The following is an 18,924-nucleotide window of genomic DNA, read 5'->3' as shown; positions in this document are numbered from 1 at the left end:
TGCTTGCTCTTGAGGTGCTCAGATTATGGTGGCACAATCAACCAAATCGTAACATGGCACAAGGAGCTCAAGGTCCAAGGGAGAATATACTATCGATGGAGCAAAGAAATCTCAGGTACTTTTAGACTTTTTAACTGAGTACCTATCTCGTATGCCAAGGGTTGTGCAGTTTTTATATATCCCAAGTCAATACACGAAGTATAATGTACTGGCCAGGAAGTTTTAAGTAACATACCTAAGGTAGATTTTCAACGAATGGGGCAGGTTTAAGATCACTCAGTTTTCATCCGGAAATTTCACAATTTTCTGCAGTCTCTATCCTGAGGCGTGGATAGGCTGTAACCAGTACCCTCCGCGGTCTCCAAACCTCATTGCTGCGCGGCACAGCACCTCCCACTGCTAGAAGGCCCTTGAGCGCAACCTCGGTCCTGGAAGCCCAATCAGCGACCCGGCAGCGACCCAGTGCCCGCCTTGGGCCGTGTCACGTGGCAGCCAAAATGGCTGCGCCCGGGCGACTTGAGCGAAGGTTGGAGTGAGCACTCGCGTGGCTGATGGAGGCAGTGACTGCTGGGAGGAGAGCGTAAGGTACCGGCATTCCGGGTAAAAGGGTGCAGTAAAAGGCGAGTATCAAGAGAAGCACAGCGTGGTGACATGCTGTTCAACCGCAGCGTGGGAATGAGATCCCGGGACTGAGTCGCAAGTGGAGGAGGGGAATCGGTTCTACCGCACCGAATCGGTCCCTACACTTTCCACCCTAGAAAAAAAGACCTTATATTTAAATTAAGCCTACAGGGGGCAAAAATGAAAAGGCTGTGCTTGAATTTAATGCCGGGTTTACTGCCAATTTACAGGGTGACCTTGGCCTAATTTAATTTTCAGAGGCTCCACTTTCCTCATTTGTCTATCTCGGGAGCTATCTTGAAGATAGCTAGTGCAAAAGCCTTTTGAAATGTTTGTAATATTTAAACGTGGCATTGTCTTTGATAGGGATTTATTATTAACCGGGATGCAATGGCCTACTGCGGGCTGCCAGATCAGAACTTTTACCGAATTAAGGGTGACTTTTAATAGCGACACCTTAGAAATGGCTAGTTCACAGGACCAGGAACCTCACCAATATGCAGAGCACAGAACAGAAAACTAGTGATAGCATTAGGCTGGACTTTATGATGTAACAGTATTTCAGACATATACACTATACACTTTATATATACTGAATTTGATTACTTGTTTTTATCTCTCTCTCCACCACACCCCCAACCCCCCAACATAAAATTATTCAAAGTTCCTGTAAGGCAGAGATCTTAACGTTATTGTAACCAAGGCCCTCAAAAAGTTTGAGTCCGGGAAACCCAGACGTAAATTTCTAAGCCTGCATTGTACTACTTATGTTAACTTTAAGTTTAGGGATATGAAATTCAGTGTACTGAATATTTTCCAAGCCATCTAATGGCTACCCAGTAAATATTTGTTAAATTAGTGTTATAAATTAATCTTGTAGCAAATGAATAGTGAACCAAGAAAATTAAATTTCAGAGTCATGTTGTCTGTTCTTTCTGAACTTTTTGATTTTCGTAACTCTGCTACCCTGAAATCTTATTTAATGACCTAAATCTTCAGGCTAAGATTAATCATTCACCCATTCCCTTAATCTTTTATTCACCTCAACTAGCGCAGAGATCAACAAACTACCTGCCTGTGGGCCAGACGAAGCCTATCGCTTCTTTCTTTACGGCCAGCCAAAATGTTTTTTATATTTTTTAAGTTTTTTTTTTTTTAAGTATTCGACAAAAGACCATTATGTGACCCGCAAAGCCTAAGATGTTTACCATCTGGCCCTTTTAGAGAAGTTTGCTGACCTCTGCTCTAGGGTGTACCTAGATGTGAAATTGCTGAGTGTGTGTCTTCTACTTATTAAGTACCAAATCCTTTTCCAAAGTGGTTGTACCTGTGCTTCCACCAGCAGCACATGAGTTTCAGTTACCCCACATTCTTGCCAGTAATTGAAATTTAATTTCTATTTTCCTGATTATAGTGGTTAAGCGTATTTTCATATTTATTGTCTGACTTTTCTCTTTGTGAAGTGCCTGCTCAAACTTTTTGTCAGTTTTTCTATTGGGTTGGTTGCCTTTTTCTTATTGATTTGTACTATTCAATACTTTACATATTCTGGGTACCAACTACTCCTTTGTCAGTTACATTGCAAACATTTTCTCCCCAACTGGCTTATCTTTATGGTATCTGTAAATGAACACAAGGTCATTTTAATTGGTTACTATTAGTTTAATATTAGCTTTATGTGTTTTATGGTTAGTGCTGTTTGCAAATTTACAATATTTTTAAGGGTTACAAAGATATTCTGTATTTCCTATAAGCTTTATGTGTTGTCTTCCATGTTCTGGTTTCTATTACATAGAATTGTGGGGGTTTTTTGGGGGGTGTCTAATGCATTAATTTTTCAGATTATGAAATAAAGCTATGGCTGCTGCTTTTAAAATTAAATATTTATGGTCTTCCAAAGGCTTTTTATAAGCTCTTTTGCTGTTTTTCTATAGATACACATTATTGAAAAACGACATTTTAATTTAAGGCTCAAGATGGAAAATCATAAACCAGATGGTACTGTCAAGAAGAACTTAATTGAAATCATAACCAGAAAAATTAACCAACTTCCAGAAGCAGAAAGGTAAGATCCCTTCTTAATTAAAAAATTCTTTTATCAGGTGGACTTTCATCATTGATTCATCTCAAATTTATTTGGTTTGAATATAAACAAACATAGAATGTCAGAAGGAAATTGAGATTTTTTTTATTACGTTGATGAGAAAACCAAGGCTCAGAGAGATTAGCCATTTTCCTTTAAGTCAAGGCTAAAATTCATTTCTCCCAGTTTTTCCATCTGGCTTAGAGTACAGGCAGATGTATATATTTATGGACTAATTTAAATAACAAACCTTTAAACTGTCTTCTTTCTCAATTCATTTCTATCACTACACTTACCAGTCTAAGAGAGTGCCATGTAACACACATAACTAGACAAGGAATGTCAGAGAAATGGGATCATGGCTAAAAGATCTTTAAGATATTATTAAATTTATATAGGAAACATACTGATCTTTGAAGACAACGCTGAGTGAACTCCAGTACTCTCCCACAAAATGTTCTCCAGGCAGCCTCTCTAACATTCCATTTAAACTGAAAATCTGAGACCAAAAAGGATGAAGAAGAGTCAGCCTGGGGAAGAGGAAGGAATGGCATATGCCTAGGCCACAGAGAGCAACGAGTTTGTCATATCTGAGGAACCAGTGTTACTAAAGTACAAGGGAAGTGGGCATAAGGTTGAAGGAACAGGAGTTTTAAGCAGGGAATGATCCAGCTAACATTTCCAAAGAACATTACAGTTGCTTTTTGGAAAGTAGATTTAAGGTAGGCGAGAAAAGGAAGAAGACCAGTAGGAAAACTGGCATAGTAATCCTGGTGAGTGGTGGTGGCAGCTGAAGTGAAAAAAGGATAAATTTGAAATACATTTTGGAAGTATAATCTTATTGCACAAATTCCAATCTTGCTGACACCAGATCAACAAGGGAGAACCCATAAACCAAGAGCAGTAATAAGATGTATATCCAACCTCCCTTTCCCCCCACCACAAACACACAGTGTACATCGTTTTTGTTATTGTTTTCCAGAGGTAAACAGAAATTTTTTAAGCAAATAAAAGACATGTGCCCATGTTTCCAGGCCAGTAAGGTAGGGAAAGCCAGGAAGAATAGAGATGTGACAGCCTTGAAGAGAAGCAAGTAGGCTGTGTTACTGGGACTTTCACCAAATTAGAAATAATAATCAATGGGGAAGTAATCTGGAACTGCAAAGTAAGCTTTAATTTGGAATAAACTGCTTTTGAACAGTGGCACCTAAACAGGGCAGATGACAGCATCTCATCTTTGTTCACTATTTTTCCTCTGCTTCTATTTTATCTATCCTAGTTCTCCTAAGTTTGAATCCTCATTTCTTGCATTACCAATTTAGATATGTTTAATAGTTATTTGAAAAGTTCTTAAGTGTATGAAACTTTAGTATCAAACACTTCACTTTCTAATCTACAAAATAATTTCATGTGCCATCTATTTCATTGCCACTTGTTATTTCTGGTCTTATATTTCATGTGTTAGTTCATGTATCTAGTTACTTTATGGGTATTATCTTGCCAAAAAATCTTGAGTTCACGTTTCTAATTGTATAGGCACTTTTTGGGAACACTGACTGGCAATGGGGCTGCTAGATAGTAACAATTTTGTATTGAATTATTAACTGAACGATGTGACTTTAAGCCACAGGAAATTAAAATCTGGTTGGGAGACAGCAAACGTTGCTATTCAGATTCCAGTTACACTCCTTGTTATATTTAGGTACTTATTTATGTAATTTTTAATAATATTTAACATTAATATATCAACATATTACAATGTATATAATTATATATATATAATATTACAATGTATATAATATGTAATATATATGAGCATTTGTTCCTATGACTAAAAATGAAGATAATACATATTTCACAGTATTGTTATGAAGATAAAATAAAAATATTTTAGAGGAAGTGCTCGAGTTTCCCATTCCCTCAGCTCCCACAAGAATACACAGGTCTTTTCACATTCATGTGTTTTGTTGTTTGGTAGCTCTCTAGGCCCTCATCACAATTTAAATATTGTCTTATGTACCCTAAGTTTCTAAACTGCCTCCCTTGTACTAACATTACCATTTTAATACTTTTGTTATACTGGGTTGATCAAAATGTTTGTTCGCATTTTTCATGGAAAAATCCGAACGAACTTTTTGGCCAATCCAATATATAAAGTTTACGTATCTTTCATTCTCCAATAATAAACTATGAAAACACCGAAGATAATTTTTTGTGCCTTCATCACCAAGTCTGCGGCATGCAATAAGTGCTCAATGATTGAATTACAAGTACCATTGTGATTGCAAAGTGACAGGTAAGAAAAGTAGTACCTTACACAATGTAGAAAGCTCAATTAGGAATTCCTAGAAAACCTGTCTTGAGTGTTAACCATAGAAGTTAGAGGGGATATTGTGTGTGGCTAGTTTGGCTAATTAAGAGTAATGAGAAAATTAAGAGGTTGACGCCTGTGTTACAGGAAGCAAAGCAGATGGTAAAGAAGTTAAGTGATAGGCTGAAGGCTTTGAATTGGATACTTTCAATATTCAGCAGTTTTAGTTTTTTTCCCCAAAACTAAAGAATGCATAGAACATGCATTTTAAATCTCATACATGCCTTCCTTAAAAACCAGTTCTACCACTTACTATCCCAAAACATCAATTTATTCTTATTTCAGTGAGCTCTTATAAAAAGTACCTAGCATAGAGGATCCCTTAAATGTTAGTACTGCTCCACCCCCTAATCCTGACTCTAATGCTTCAAGGAAGAGTAAAAGGAAACATCAATTTCACCTTATTGAATGCCTTCTGTGTGCCAGGTGCTGTTGAAATATTTATATCTTTGTATCCACTGTCTTCAAGTTGTTTACAGGCTAGTTGGGAAGCCTGACAGGTAAATCTGTGATAAGCTAGTACCACCTTATAATGTGTTTTGCTACAGAAGTAAGTATTGGGTATTGTGGGAGCCTAGAGAGGCATCCAAGTCAGACTCTTCAGAAGCTCTTCCCTGCTATATACTTGGTGGGGGGATGGTGGAATTTCCATACCAATATTCTTTGCAAATTCCCACAATACATTTAGCGAAACTAAATGTATCACTGTATCCTTAAAGTGTTGACCAGATTCAAAGCCTTTCAGAATAAAAATCTATATGTAAAACAATGATTTTAAAAGGTTTTTGTTTTATGGAGCTATAAGATATAAATGTTGGATCCTGTTAATCCTAAAGTCCTGATAAGTTCTGTAACATATGCCAGAATTGTTGGAGAGCTAACACACGCAATACAGCCAAAAAGAGTTACTGTTTTTTCTCACCGACTCAGGAATCTGCTTGAAAATGGATCAACATATATTGGACTTAATGCTGCCCTCTGTGGCCTAATAGCAAATAGTCTCTTTCGACGCATCCTACATGTGACACAGGCTCCTGTAGCTGCTGGCTTACCAATGGCAGTGATCCCATTTTTGATGGCACACGTATCTTTCAAAGGTTTTGTAAGTTTACCTTTGAATACAGGTAAATTCTATTTCACTGTCACCAGCTAGTTTGCTTTGGTATATGTACATTATTTGCACCTTACATTAATCCTTAAATAATTGTAGCAATTGGCTATATGCTGTAATACAGTCACTGCTTGGATAAGACTGAACCTTGCTAGCCTCTCTATGTAAAGCAGCAATTAATTCAGATTAGCATGGTCTACCAAACAAGTAAAATATATACACAGTAATTCTAAATACTTTCCTTTGTCTAACTTCTCTCTCCTACAGTGTTTAGTAAGAAGTATTTGGAAACTTTATTTTTTTTTTAATGCTGACTGCCTTAATTTTTTAAAAATTATAGAATTTTCTTAAGGGGAAAAAATTTTTTATGGGAACAAGACTCTTTATCTTGTTCCCATAAAAATCACTAAATCTCTAAAAGCACTAAATGTGTATATGTGCAATAGTTATCAAATACATGGAGACTTGATTTCCTTTGGACAGTTCACCATATTTGCTCAGTACTCCAAGTACAGCTAAATCATGAAAGAATTTCTGATTAATAATTAAAAAAATTATTACCATAGGTGGTAGTAGGGAGGCAGTCCATTTAAATTCTCTTAAGTGCTACTTCAGATTTATTTAAATTAGATGAGTATTTGCTTGAATCCCCAAGATCAGTGTGAAAAGAATTTTTATGTGCAGGGAAACCTATTGCACAATAAACTGAACAGAATGAGTGAAAACATAGGTTAGTGTAGCTTTCTATTTTTAATACCTTGTACTAATCTGGAAATGAATAAACAATTTTATAAAAATGAAATCACACTGCATAATGTAAAAATGTAAGATAAATCAAACTTAAATTTCCCATGGGTTTAAAAATTTCTTAAAGACAAAAATATTAGCTCAGGTTTGTTAATACATGCACAAAAAGCTAGAAGCAGTGCAAACTGAGTATTATATTCAAGTTCAAAACAAATTAGGGAATTTTTCCTAAGATGGTTTTATCAGTTATTCCTGGCTGTTTTAGATTATCCATATGTGTAATTATACCTTTTAACATGCCTTGTAGACATGCATTTGCTGTATTACTGCCTGAAAATTGAGTATCTGTGATACATAAAAGGGGACCTTGCATTCTTTAAATGTTTGCTTGACTATCCATTTGCAGAACTAATTTATTTCCTAGGTGATTTACATTGTGAAACCTGTACCATAACACGAGGTGGACTGGTTGGTCTTGTTTTTGGTGGCCTGTACCCTGTTTTCTTGGCTATCCCTGTGAATGGTGGCCTAGCAGCCAGGTAGGATTGCTTTCCATAATTATCGAAAAACTTTAGTAATATATATAAATGATTGCCTAGAAAACGCAAACTTTAAAACAGCAAGTACATTTTCTATTTTTAAGGCAATGTTACCTGTTTGACTTGAAAGAGTTAACAAGACTTGTTTTTTCTGGGTAATCAAAGAATACTTCTCAAGAATTTGAAAACACTTCTAGAAATTCATCACACTACCTCTTGGGTGTGTAGTTCAGGTTCTTAGCTTTATATATTGAATACTAGCTACAAAGCTGCAAAAAGTACTGTGACTAGCATGAAAACTACATTATATGCATAATGTTCTTAGGGTTTGACTACTTCCTCTAAAAGAAAATTCCATCAGAAAATGTCTCGCTATAAGCCAAAATAATTCAGTTATTCTCTGATGAACTGTTGTACCAAGCAATCTATACTATATGAGCTTCCAGAGGTGAAACGCAGAAAAGGACAGTTTTTATGACTAATAGACATTGAAGAGAATAGCATTACCTCAGTCTTTACCTAAGCTAGTTTTAAGACTTCTGGAATTAATATGTATTGTACACAGATTTGCCACTTGATACAACTGTCTTTTCTAGTGAACTGTCTCAATGTTTTCTTACAGGTATAACTCAGCCCTGCTACCCGAGAAAGGAAACATCTTAAATTACTGGATTAGGATTTCTAAGCCTGTCTTTAGAAAGATGTTATTTCCCATTTTGCTCCAGACTGTGTTTGCAGCATACCTTGGGTCTAGACAATATAAACTACTTATAAAGGCTCTTCAGTTACCTGAACCTGACCTAGAAATTCAGTGATGGTTAAGCAAATCTGTACACAAAAATAAAACTGTAAAAATAACCTACATCTAAGTATGAATAAATAAGACTTGTAATTTATTACATGAGGTACAATTCTGGGATCTACAACAAAAGGCTGAATAAATTATTCAACACTACCCACTTAGCCAAGAGCCTACTTCTCTAGTGTTCCCAATACCGTCTCTCCCACATTGCTTGCTCTACTCCTTTACATTAGGCAGTTTGGTCTGTAACAGGGAAAAAACCACATAGCAGTTTTCACTGAAAACCTCAAAGAATCCAAACAGGAATGAAAATGGCAGGGGCCAGGGTGGGGAGTATCAATACACTACAGAAACATTACACTTCATTTTCTCAATTCACTGTTTCCATACGTATTATTCTTTCATAGAATCTTAGAACATATTTAAAAACATTCCTTACAGAGGGATCAATTCCCAGTATTCTTCACAGATGATTATTCAGGCTCAGCTTGAGCTGTCCTAATGATAGTTACCTACTTCAAAAGTCATCTTATTTATAACATTGGAAAGCTATACTCATAAGATTAAGGTAAATTCTATCTTTGAAGCTTTCATCTAGTGTGGTATAGTTCTTTAGAAGCACATAGACCTGAGTCATTTTTTTTGGCTGTATGATGCTAAGCAAGTTAACTGATTTCTCTGGCCCTCAGTTTCCTCATCAGTAACCTCACTCAAGATTGGTATCATATATGTAAGTTGACTTAACGTAGCACCTGTCATCAGGCACTCAAATTTGAGGTAGCCATATTCTTCCTATTGTTTCTGGTTTTGTTTTTTGAAATATCCTAGGTCTATTCCTCAATTCCTAAGATAGATCATTTAAATTTTTGAAATGATCTATTGTGTTTCCCTTCCTAAAAATTTTCATCTCAGTTCTTGAAACCATTTTCTCATGTAACAGCATCTAAATCAGCATTGGCCAACAAAACTTTCTGTGATGATGAGGAAATATTTTATATACGACTGATATGTTAGCACTAGCCGTACGTGGCTACTGAGGACCCAGAATTTGACTAGTGCACCTGAATAACTGAATCTTTTATTTTAATTAATTTAAATTGTTTAGCCACATGTGGATAATAGCCTCAGTATTACACAATGCAGAGCTAGACCAACACTTTCTTATGAAACAAGCCAGTCATACCAAACAATATTTGTGTCATCCAAGACCACATTCACAAGCATCTTAACTATTCTTTTCAAATATAGTGATATATCTGTTAAATAATCTTATGCTACTTAAAATTATATGAAAGGATTTAGCCTCTCACCTAAAAAAGGCAGCTCTGAGAGTGGGACAGGCTTTCAGTGGCCCTTAAAGAAAGCAGTACAGCCAAAGATGTAAAATTTAATTAATAAAATACAAGGGAATTCCCTGGCAGTCCAGTGATTAGGACTCCACACTTTCACTGCTGAGGGTGCAGGTTCAATCCCTGGTCGGGGAAGTAGAATCACGCAAGCCACGTGGCGAGGTCAAAAAAAAAACAAATTGAAACAGATTATAAAACAAAATTCCCTATCAAACTATGTTTGATAAAAAAAATGATCCCAATTATCAGACAAAAGAATCTGTATTTTACTGTGGATATTCTCTGGGTTATAAAGTTAAGGCTGATTTTTCTTTTCATTCTGATTCCTTTCTGGATAATCCCAGCTTTCTGAAATGAATATGCTTTACCTTTACAACTAGGAAAAACATATATAAAAGGCAAAAAAAAAACCCAAAAAACTTTATTTTACAAGCTAATACCACGATAAAGCTGTCTGACCCAAAATTATACATTTTATGTGTGCTGTCATTTTTATTTAAAGCAGAGTTCTACTTATCACAGTAAAAAAAAATTAAAATTCCTAACTTCAAAAATAAGAAACCCAAATTACTGAATTAGACTCCTTTAAAAAGAGAGAATGGTGTAATGAACTTAGATAATTCAAAACCCACTGATATTACTAAATGGATAATTTAGCGCAAATTGTTTCCTTACTTATCCTTAAACACTCCCACCGTACTTACTCCCTAGCATACCACCATCTATAAACATACAAAAATTTACAATGGTTTCTGCAACCAAAAACGATTTCTAACATCTGTCTTCTACCATATTTTTCTTAAATCATCTTCCCAGTTAGTAGAAATGGGCAACATAAGCCAAAGAACATGTTACTTTAAACCTGTTGCTACAAATGTACTTTACCAAAACTTTTGGTCAGGGGGCAAATTTGTGCGAGCCTGCTGTGATCTGCATTACAATTTAAGGGAACAGTCATTTTTAGCTAAGACCTGAAGAACACTGCCTCAGTCAGGAAAATAGTTTATTTCAGTTCTGTCACAGTAAACAAACTATTTAAACCTGTCTTTCAAAATTTATTCTGTGCAGTTATTTGGCTTTAAAAAAGAAGGTTCATGTTATACTATACTTAAATTAAGATATTAATTTGTAAACCCCAGACTATGGTACATTAGAAGCCAGAGGGGTTTGACCTCAGTGGGTAAAAAGGAAACAATTTTTTTTTTTTTGCGCTCACTGTTGTGGCCTCTCCCGTTGCGGAGCACAGGCTCCGGACGCGCAGGCTCAGCGGCCATGGCTCACGGGCCCAGCCGCTCCGCAGCATGTGGGATCCTCCTGGACTGGGGCACAAACCCGTGTCCCCTGCGTCGGCAGGCGGACTCTCAACCACTGTGCCACCAGGAAAGCCCAGGAAACAGAATTTGATGGCACATTTTAAACGAAGTTGGGCCACCAATAAAATTCAAATCTGTACATATTAACAGCTACACGAATGTTCAAAACGCCAAGTGACCAGATTTTTAAATTAGATTAACTGAAAATTGAGCAAAAGATGAATTTCAGCAAATTTTGGGTCAAGAAAACTACAAAAAATTGGGAATTCCCTGGCAGTCCAGTGGTTAGGACTCCACACTTTCACTGCAAAGGGCCCGGGTTCATTCCCTGGTTCAGGAAGTAAGATCCCACAAGCCACGTGGCATGGCCGAACAAAAACTACAAAAAATTATGAAAGTCCACTGTGACCCGGTTTCTTTTTAAAAAGTGGGAAAAACGGCTAACTAAGAAATCCTGAATGTACAAATTGGGGAAAGGTAAAAAACTAGGAATAAAAACACTATGAGTAACCAAAGCAATGAACAGGGCAACTTTCTTTTAACCTTTATCTTTAAAAAATATTTTTCCTCTAATATTACAGGATTTATTGAAAACGATAAAGAAATTTACTTTCTGAATAAAATTTAAATTATCTCCAGTTTAATTTTCCTGCACTTTAAAACTGCATGTAAATGACCACTTGCAGTCTAGGTCAGAGCTCTGAGCTCAGTCTGGTATTATAAGACAATAGGGAGTGACTGGCAGAGAGTATTGAGGTATTCAAGTTCAAACATGTAAAAAGTACTCTGCTGGCCAAACAAACACTTTACAAGTTTCTAATGGAGGACCTCCCCTGGCTTAAATGGTAACTACCTGGTTTCTCAACAAAAAACAGTACAGTAAAATATAAAAATATAACCATTTGGGAAGGTCTCAAAACTTTGTATTGATAGCCTGGGGAAAAAAACTAAACACTTGGAAATATTTTACTACCTATTCAACCTTAGTCATAAGATTGTTTAGCTTAAAGGCATACCTCCAAAATACTGAACTAGGTAATCACATACTTTAAAAGGTAATGACTCATTATCAGTGAATTATCCACTCTATTCTATCAAAGCAGTAGTTATAGTCACCAAATAGTGTTGATGCCTACCTGATTTTGGTTACAATACAACCAGCTGTACTGTTCATACTGTAGGAGCATCCATCAATCACATAAGCATAAGCCACTGGGAATGCGCTTTGCTGCCTGGCATCAGAGACACCGAATACACTTAAAAGAAACTGAATGGATTTAATAAATTTTTTGTACCACCATACAATAACCAAACTGTATAGTTATTATGATGAATCATTCTGGAAAGAAGATTAAGAGCCTATCTCCTACCCCCTCCCACTTCTATCATCTGCACACTTCCCAAATGAGTCAGTAAGATAAAATGACTCAGTCTAGACCAGGTGAAAGAATGTATTAACATAATCCAACAAAAATGAAATAAAACAACCAGAGTTTTGAGTGTTTTTTCACACTTGTAATGAACTGGAAAAATGTTTCAATTAAGTAAAACAACCATATTCCATGAAAAGAGCCACTCCCATCATCCAGAATACTAAAGCCCTTACATACTAGAGAAATTTTAATATAAAACAGTAGAAACTAGTATACCATTCATTAGAAACCTCAAAATATTTTTAATAAGTCCTCGGAGAAAGCTCAAGAAGCCAAAAACCTCAGAATCCACACATCTTGGCATTACCCTGAATCGCAATTAACTACCCACACATTTAATCATAATCAATTTTTCAAAGATATACAGACAAATCAATGCATCTATTTAAAAAGACTACTCTTTAAAGACTTTACATTAACTTTTATATTCTACTCAGCAACGTCTGTCTGTACTTCAGATTAGTTCTCATGTTCCAGGAAATAAATACAAACTCATTATATGCCTGTGATCACTGATGGCCTGTTTATGTAATTCTACTCCACTAAATCTAATTCCACAGAATGTGCGCTTGATTATGTAAAGAATCTAATATTCCTTGATGAAATACTATCATTCTCTTCTCCAATGGTTGCAATTTTTAAAAGGTATGCAAAGAACTGAGTATCACTCCCATGAAAGACAAAAATAAGTATAATTTTGTTCCAAAATTAACTTTGTCTCATGTATTTCTATTAAGTCTTTCAAGGATTCCAGAGAATCTTTTCATATCTCCATTTCTGGAAAGTGAAATCAGTATAGAAGTAATTTGGGACCTTGAAAATGGCATTCATTTTTTTCAGCAGATGCCAAATTTTTGACCGACATGGCTCCCACAATTACTTTGTTACCATCAGTCCAGTCAGTTAACAGGTTGTAGGAAAAGATTCGTTTTTGCAGACACTGCTAAGCTGTTTAAAGAGAAGAGAGAGAGATTAATTTAGTGATTATCAAATGCACAAATATTTAAAATATTTCGAACACTTTTTGTCGGATTATATCAGAGGTGTGACTACATTTTAACAAACGTGGACTTTTTAGTTAGGTTTGGTCAAGGAAGTGCAGAAACATTAAGTCAATATGATGTGTTAGTTCAATTAATGTATAAATTCCTGTCACCATCGGAAGACAAACATTAAAAGCTACATCTTTAGTACTTGCTGTATCATTTTGCCACAGAGGCACAATTAGGAAAAAAATATTAAAAAAAAAAAGATTCCCCAAACACTAAATTGCTTTCATCCATTACAGTAAACAGAGCCAAACCTGAAAATTTCTAAATCCATATTATATTCCAGAAATCTCCTTTATCCAACTACTAATCATTCAGAACACAATTTTCTAAAAATAGTAAGACAACAGTTTCATATTAATCATAACTTTTTTAATTAACAAGTAGTGAATAGGACACTTTAAGATATTGTTTACTACATACTGAAATAAACATATCTGTTGTAAATTCAGAAACCCAAACATTTACAGTAAAATATGTTTACACATAAATATGACCAAATTTATTTAAAGCCCCTGTTAGATAGGTCCTAAATACATGCAATACCATGTAAAAACAAGACCATGACGTTGATGCAAAAAATGACAAAATCACTAATTTACCAAAATTAGAAAAAAAAGAGAATGAGATGGAAACTAAGAAAAGACAGTTAAAACAGAAGCAACCTAACAAAGCAGCTTTTAAAATAGTCGATACTAATCTCCATTTTCAAAAGTTCTTAATCAAGTATTTCCAAAAACTGCCATTTATAAAATGACATTCTAAAAATCTATACTTGGAATGTCAAATCATCCCAATTCAGAGAGCTTTGACTACTGTTTCTCCCCAGCCCCAAACTTCAAATAATGCAGGAAAATCATTGACGTTAGGAAGAAAATATTCCAAGGGAATGGTATAATTTTTAGAAAAACGCACTTACTGCTTCCAGAACCTTTTAAAACCCACAGCATTAACAACAATCATTTTTCCTATTTTCATCCGTTATTTTCTAATGTCATGTTAGAGATGAATAAATTATTTGAGCCCATGACTGAAAGATCAACAAACCTGGTTTTATTATGACACCATATTTTTGTCATTGGTACTGCACAAAATTATATACAAAGAAATATATACAAAATGTTCAAGTATTAATTAACTTTCAATTCAAGGCTTCTGTTTCAAAAAGCTACATTAACATATTCCATAAAGATAGCACAAATTAGTCATTTCAAATAACTTTTCCAACTACTTTTGGTTTTTATATATATTTATATATATAATTCAGTAGGCACTAAAAATCCATGCAGCTGCATTGTGAGGGGCTTGCTCCTGCACTTAGGTATAAGCAGGTTCATCACTCCAGGTTGTGAGTTTGGCTACTATCCATTCATGCTCAAGTGCAGTAGATGATTTTACAAAATATGCTGTAATGCACTGGAAACCAGAGACCAAGTTAGGTCTCAAAAGTGTATTATCTAGCAACAAAACATTTACAGTTCTGCAAGAACAAGATTCCATTTTCATAACCAAATAACAACAAAATAAAACATTTTATATGTAAGATAACTTACATCTTTGGACTGCTGGAAAATACTTTTTAATTATGAACATTTTAAAATAAAAGCAGAAGCCCTGATATTACCTCTTTTTCCTCATTTCTTATACTACCTTTTAAAATAAAGCAGGAAATGTGGCCAGCAGCTGGTCCCGTCTCTTCTGCCCCAACAGCTGTATCCACTTTAGCACAAAGAAAAACAAGGATGCTAAATACGTATATACTTTATCAAACAGTGATGTTTCACAAAGAATTTCTTAATGTCTCTTACACTGAAAGACACTGTGACTCAATCTATACAACTGGACAATAGATAATAGAGTACTTCAAAGGAAGACTATGTCCCAACTTTGGAAAAAGTGTCAATCGTGTCATTAAGTCACTCAATTTTAAAACTTACTTTTAAATAGGACAAATACCCTTGAAATATGGAGAATAAGATTCTTTGTGAAGCCTCACTTTACACGTTTTCATTCACATTTCATAACCTTCAATATCTAATCATACATAAATTTAACCTAAAATTTTAATACAACAAAAATAAAGGTGTTCAACAATTTATTCATACTCAGTGATAGGGTAAATCACTGTGCTGGTCCTCAAAGAAACATTTCATTAACCATTCTTATTCTTCCTTTAAGTAACTAACACAGGAGTCTGATATGCATGTTAATTTCCAACTTCTCTAATGGTGAGATATAAAAATCTATTAATCTGAATAGATTGTATATCTATATCTATGAAAACTGAAAGGCATTCTTGAATATTTAAGAGATTTCTGTCATCTCCACAAAATAACTATCACATTTGTGTATGCCCCAAGTACTTATTGTCAACCTCTGAAAAGTTGCTCTAAAATTGGAATTCCAATTTGCACCTTGTACAACTCGGAACTTCCATTCAACTTCACCTGTGTCACTTTCTCCAAACTGTATCTCTATTAGCAGCTTTCAGTGTACAGTTGGAACCGATGTCATCCAAGGCCATGTCCACACTGGGGACAGAAGAGCTAGGTACACGCAAGTCTGAACAAGGGGACACATTAACAGCTATTTCAACCAGAAGAAGCAACTTGAATACAATATTGACCAGCACAAGTCTGTTTCCAGGGTGGACAGGGCCCAAATTAGATTCCCCTCCCACCTTCCAAAAAACAAAAGAAAAAAAAAATCACACACACACACACAAATTGAGATGTTGCCCATTAAAGTAGACTAAGCAGCAGAGCATGAGCGTTACGTGAAGAGATGGATCCTTACCAGGTTGTGAGGCGGGAACGACTGTTCTGTAACCCCTACAACGGAGCCTGGCAGGAAGGAAATCACCTAAAAAAGAAACTGTCAGAGAGATTTAATAGTGACATGTTATCATTAGGAGTTGGTTACAGTGTCACATTCATGCTTTTAGCTAAACACTTAAAGATTCAATATTACTTTTTTTTCCTCCTCTGAAATGTGTCCAGTGAAGATGTCCCACTAAGGTGTTTTACATGGTGTAAGGGAGTTGAAAGGGGTAAACGCGGATAAAGAGCAGATTACTTGACCCTACATTTTAAGAGAAGACGACGCCTTCCGGGCGCACGCCGAGCAGAACTCCACCGACACCTTATCCTTGTCCACATGAAGACACACTCCTCCGGCTGAGTCCTCCTCTTCCAGCAGGTCCTGCTGCTGCTTTCCCACGGGCAGAGCGTAGTCATGGTCACCGGCGGGCGAGTCTCTGAAGAGCGAGGTGGTCAGCCGCAGTCCCACGCCGCTCAGCCGGCTCAGCAAGCGAGCCAGTCCGGTCTCGTTGGCTAAGACGGCCCGTAGGTAGCGACTCTCCTCCTGCAGTGCTTGTACGCGCTTTCCCAGCTCCCGATTCTCGGCCCGCAGCTCCTGGTTCTCGGCTGCCAGACCCCGTACTCGACTCTCCAGCCCCATCACGTACTCCTTCTTCTTCAGCCGATTGAGACGGGCAGCAGCCGCCGCCGCCTTCCGGGGACTCTTTGTCGTCGCCTGGTTGTTGTCGTTGCCGCTGCTGCCGCCGCCTCCTCCCGGGGACTTTCTCCGCCTCTTTTCGCCGCCGCCACTGTCACTGCCGCTGCTGCAGCCTCCGATGCCGTTTAACAGCCTCTGCAGCAGGTCAGAAAAGCGCTGCATCTCGGCAGCCGCGGCCTCGTCGTCGTCGTCCCCTCTCCACAGGCCGCCGCTATCCGAGCCTCCGCCGGACGAGGAGAGAGGCCCGGGCGAGTTGAGCCCGGGCTCCAGATGCCAGTCTGGTTGCCGGGGGTCCAGCAGATCCGCCAGTTCCAGGCCGGACAGAAAGTCCATGTCCTCCGTCTCCTCCCCGGGGACGCTGGCGATAGCCTCCTCCTCCATCTCCTCGGGCGAGGGCGCGCGCGCGGCCACGATGCCACGGCCCCCCCTCCCGGCGTCCGACTCGCCCTCGTCGCCGCGCGGCTGTTTGCGGCCGGGAGACCCGGCCGCCGCCGTCCCCTCGTCCTCCGCTGCCGCCCGGGTCAAGTCCGGGGGCAGCGAGCAGGTCGCGACCGGCGCCGGGCTCTCGCTGCGGGGTGGGGAGTCGCTGCCCGAGGCCGCCAGCAGTTTGGTCAGGCTATGCCTCATGGGGCCCGACGGCGGGCCCACGTAGGCCCCGGCCCCTCAGACCGGGCCTCGCTGGTCCCAAGGACCCAGAGCGGGTAGCCGGGCAGCAGGCCAGAACGAAATGAAGAGGAAGGTCCGAGTCGCCTCCCGCCCCACTTGGCTGGTCGACCCCCCGCGCCGGGGCGGGGGGGGGGGGGTAAGCGGTGGAGGGAAGAGAGATGGAAGCGGCGAGGCCCAACGATGACTCGACCGCGCCACCCAGACAACGGCCTGGCCGGAAGTCAGTCGATCTCGTTCCAGCCCCTCCCACCGCATTTCGCGCTCCACCGGGCTCTAGTATCGCGAGAGTTCGAATGAGGTCTGGAGCTGGAGTAGCTCCAGATCTCCAGTGATGTCATAGTAACAGCGGCAAAAATAACAACAAACCTGGGAATTATTGAAAAAGTGGTCGGCCCTCACTTCTCAATACTCTGTATTCTGGCTTCCACCTCCAGTGAAGCCAGTATCGCTCAGAATTGATCATTTAGATACCTAATTTTTGAATAATCTTCGTTATCCTGGAACTTAAGACTGCTGATCAGATTCTTCTTGGAATTGCTCCTTTGCCCTTTCGCTATATCACAAGATCTTTTCACTCAAACACTTATAGAGTACTAGAAGAAAAAAGAGGTGAATAAGTCATTCATATGTAATTTAATTTTTCCAAGTTTTTATTATAAAAATTTCCAAATATACAGAATATGTGAAAGAATATTACAGTATCCACTCTAATTCAACAATAGTACCCAATACCCAGACTCAACAATTCAACAATTAACATTTTGCCATATATGCTTTATCTGTATGTAAGTGTTTGTAAAACATTTTTTTTTGCAGAATCATCCCAAAGTTGCAGACAAGACACACCACCCAAACATGCTGCAGTATGCACCTCTAAAGATAAGAACATTCTATTTCATAGTCATAATACTATTATCAGGTCTTGAGAAAATTAACAATCTTGCTAATATCTATTACCCATACCATATTCAAATTTGCTCAGCTTTCCTCAAAAATCATCTTTTATAGCAGATATGTTCTTTTGAACCAGGATCCAATCATGGCTCACTTATTGCATTCGACTGCTTTTTCCCCCATTTGTCAAACTAGAATAGTCCCTTCCACGTTTTAGTTTTTCTTAATATTGGCTTTCTGAAGAGACAAGGTCAGTTGTCTTGAAAAATGCACCACATTCTGGATTTGTCTGTTTCCTCATGGTGTTATTTTGTTCCTCTAGTCCCACAAGGTATTTCAAATTTGAAGCAGTTCACAAATACATTAGAATACAGTGAAACAACTCAAATTTTTACAGAGCAAGGCCAGTGAAAATACAGATGAAATAGGA

The 18,924-nt window shown here is 37.9% G+C and overlaps 2 protein-coding genes across 6 annotated transcripts; one reads left to right on the top strand and one right to left on the bottom strand.

The window, feature by feature from the left end:
* Positions 1 to 470: 470 nt before the first annotated feature.
* TMEM126A (transmembrane protein 126A) lies at positions 471 to 8,427 on the top strand. 4 transcript variants are annotated; one of them, XM_082661084.1, is made up of 5 exons: positions 471 to 585; positions 2,591 to 2,686; positions 6,006 to 6,199; positions 7,358 to 7,472; positions 8,095 to 8,427. In XM_082661084.1, the coding sequence occupies exons 2-5, from the start codon at positions 2,598 to 2,600 to the stop codon at positions 8,285 to 8,287; spliced, it is 591 nt and encodes a 196-aa protein (XP_082517210.1). In that variant the 5' UTR covers positions 471 to 585; positions 2,591 to 2,597; the 3' UTR covers positions 8,288 to 8,427. The 4 variants fall into 4 exon arrangements, with proteins under 4 accessions (XP_082517210.1, XP_082517208.1, XP_082517207.1 ...); XM_082661082.1 differs by having other exon boundaries at positions 472 to 620; XM_082661081.1 differs by having other exon boundaries at positions 472 to 620; positions 2,556 to 2,686.
* A 4,007-nt stretch (positions 8,428 to 12,434) lies between these two features.
* CREBZF (CREB/ATF bZIP transcription factor) lies at positions 12,435 to 17,754 on the bottom strand. 2 transcript variants are annotated; one of them, XM_082659843.1, is made up of 4 exons: positions 16,504 to 17,754; positions 16,215 to 16,292; positions 15,069 to 15,137; positions 12,435 to 13,317 (listed from the first exon to the last, which is right to left on the bottom strand). In XM_082659843.1, exons 1-2 carry the CDS (start codon positions 17,559 to 17,561, stop codon positions 16,277 to 16,279), a joined length of 1,074 nt encoding a protein of 357 aa, XP_082515969.1. In that variant the 5' UTR covers positions 17,562 to 17,754; the 3' UTR covers positions 12,435 to 13,317; positions 15,069 to 15,137; positions 16,215 to 16,276. The 2 variants fall into 2 exon arrangements, with proteins under 2 accessions (XP_082515969.1, XP_082515970.1); XM_082659844.1 differs by having other exon boundaries at positions 16,215 to 17,754.
* Positions 17,755 to 18,924: the final 1,170 nt, after the last annotated feature.

The sequence above is a fragment of the Grampus griseus genome, assembly GCF_964374135.1.
Source record: "Grampus griseus genome assembly, chromosome: 8".
Lineage (NCBI taxonomy): Eukaryota > Metazoa > Chordata > Mammalia > Artiodactyla > Delphinidae > Grampus > Grampus griseus.
The sequence above is the reverse complement of the archived record's forward strand: the minus strand, read 5'-3'. Positions and strand labels throughout refer to the sequence as shown.

Bases quoted from the DNA above. Each gene is read 5' to 3' on its own strand.
- TMEM126A (XM_082661084.1), top strand. From the start codon at position 2,598: ATGGAAAATCATAAACCAGATGGTACTGTCAAGAAGAACTTAATTGAA. The intron at 2,687-6,005 runs GTAAGATCCCTT...TCACCGACTCAG, and splicing joins CAACTTCCAGAAGCAGAAAG to GAATCTGCTTGAAAATGGAT. The intron at 6,200-7,357 runs GTAAATTCTATT...TTTATTTCCTAG, and splicing joins AAGTTTACCTTTGAATACAG to GTGATTTACATTGTGAAACC.
- CREBZF (XM_082659843.1), bottom strand. From the start codon at position 17,561: ATGAGGCATAGCCTGACCAAACTGCTGGCGGCCTCGGGCAGCGACTCC.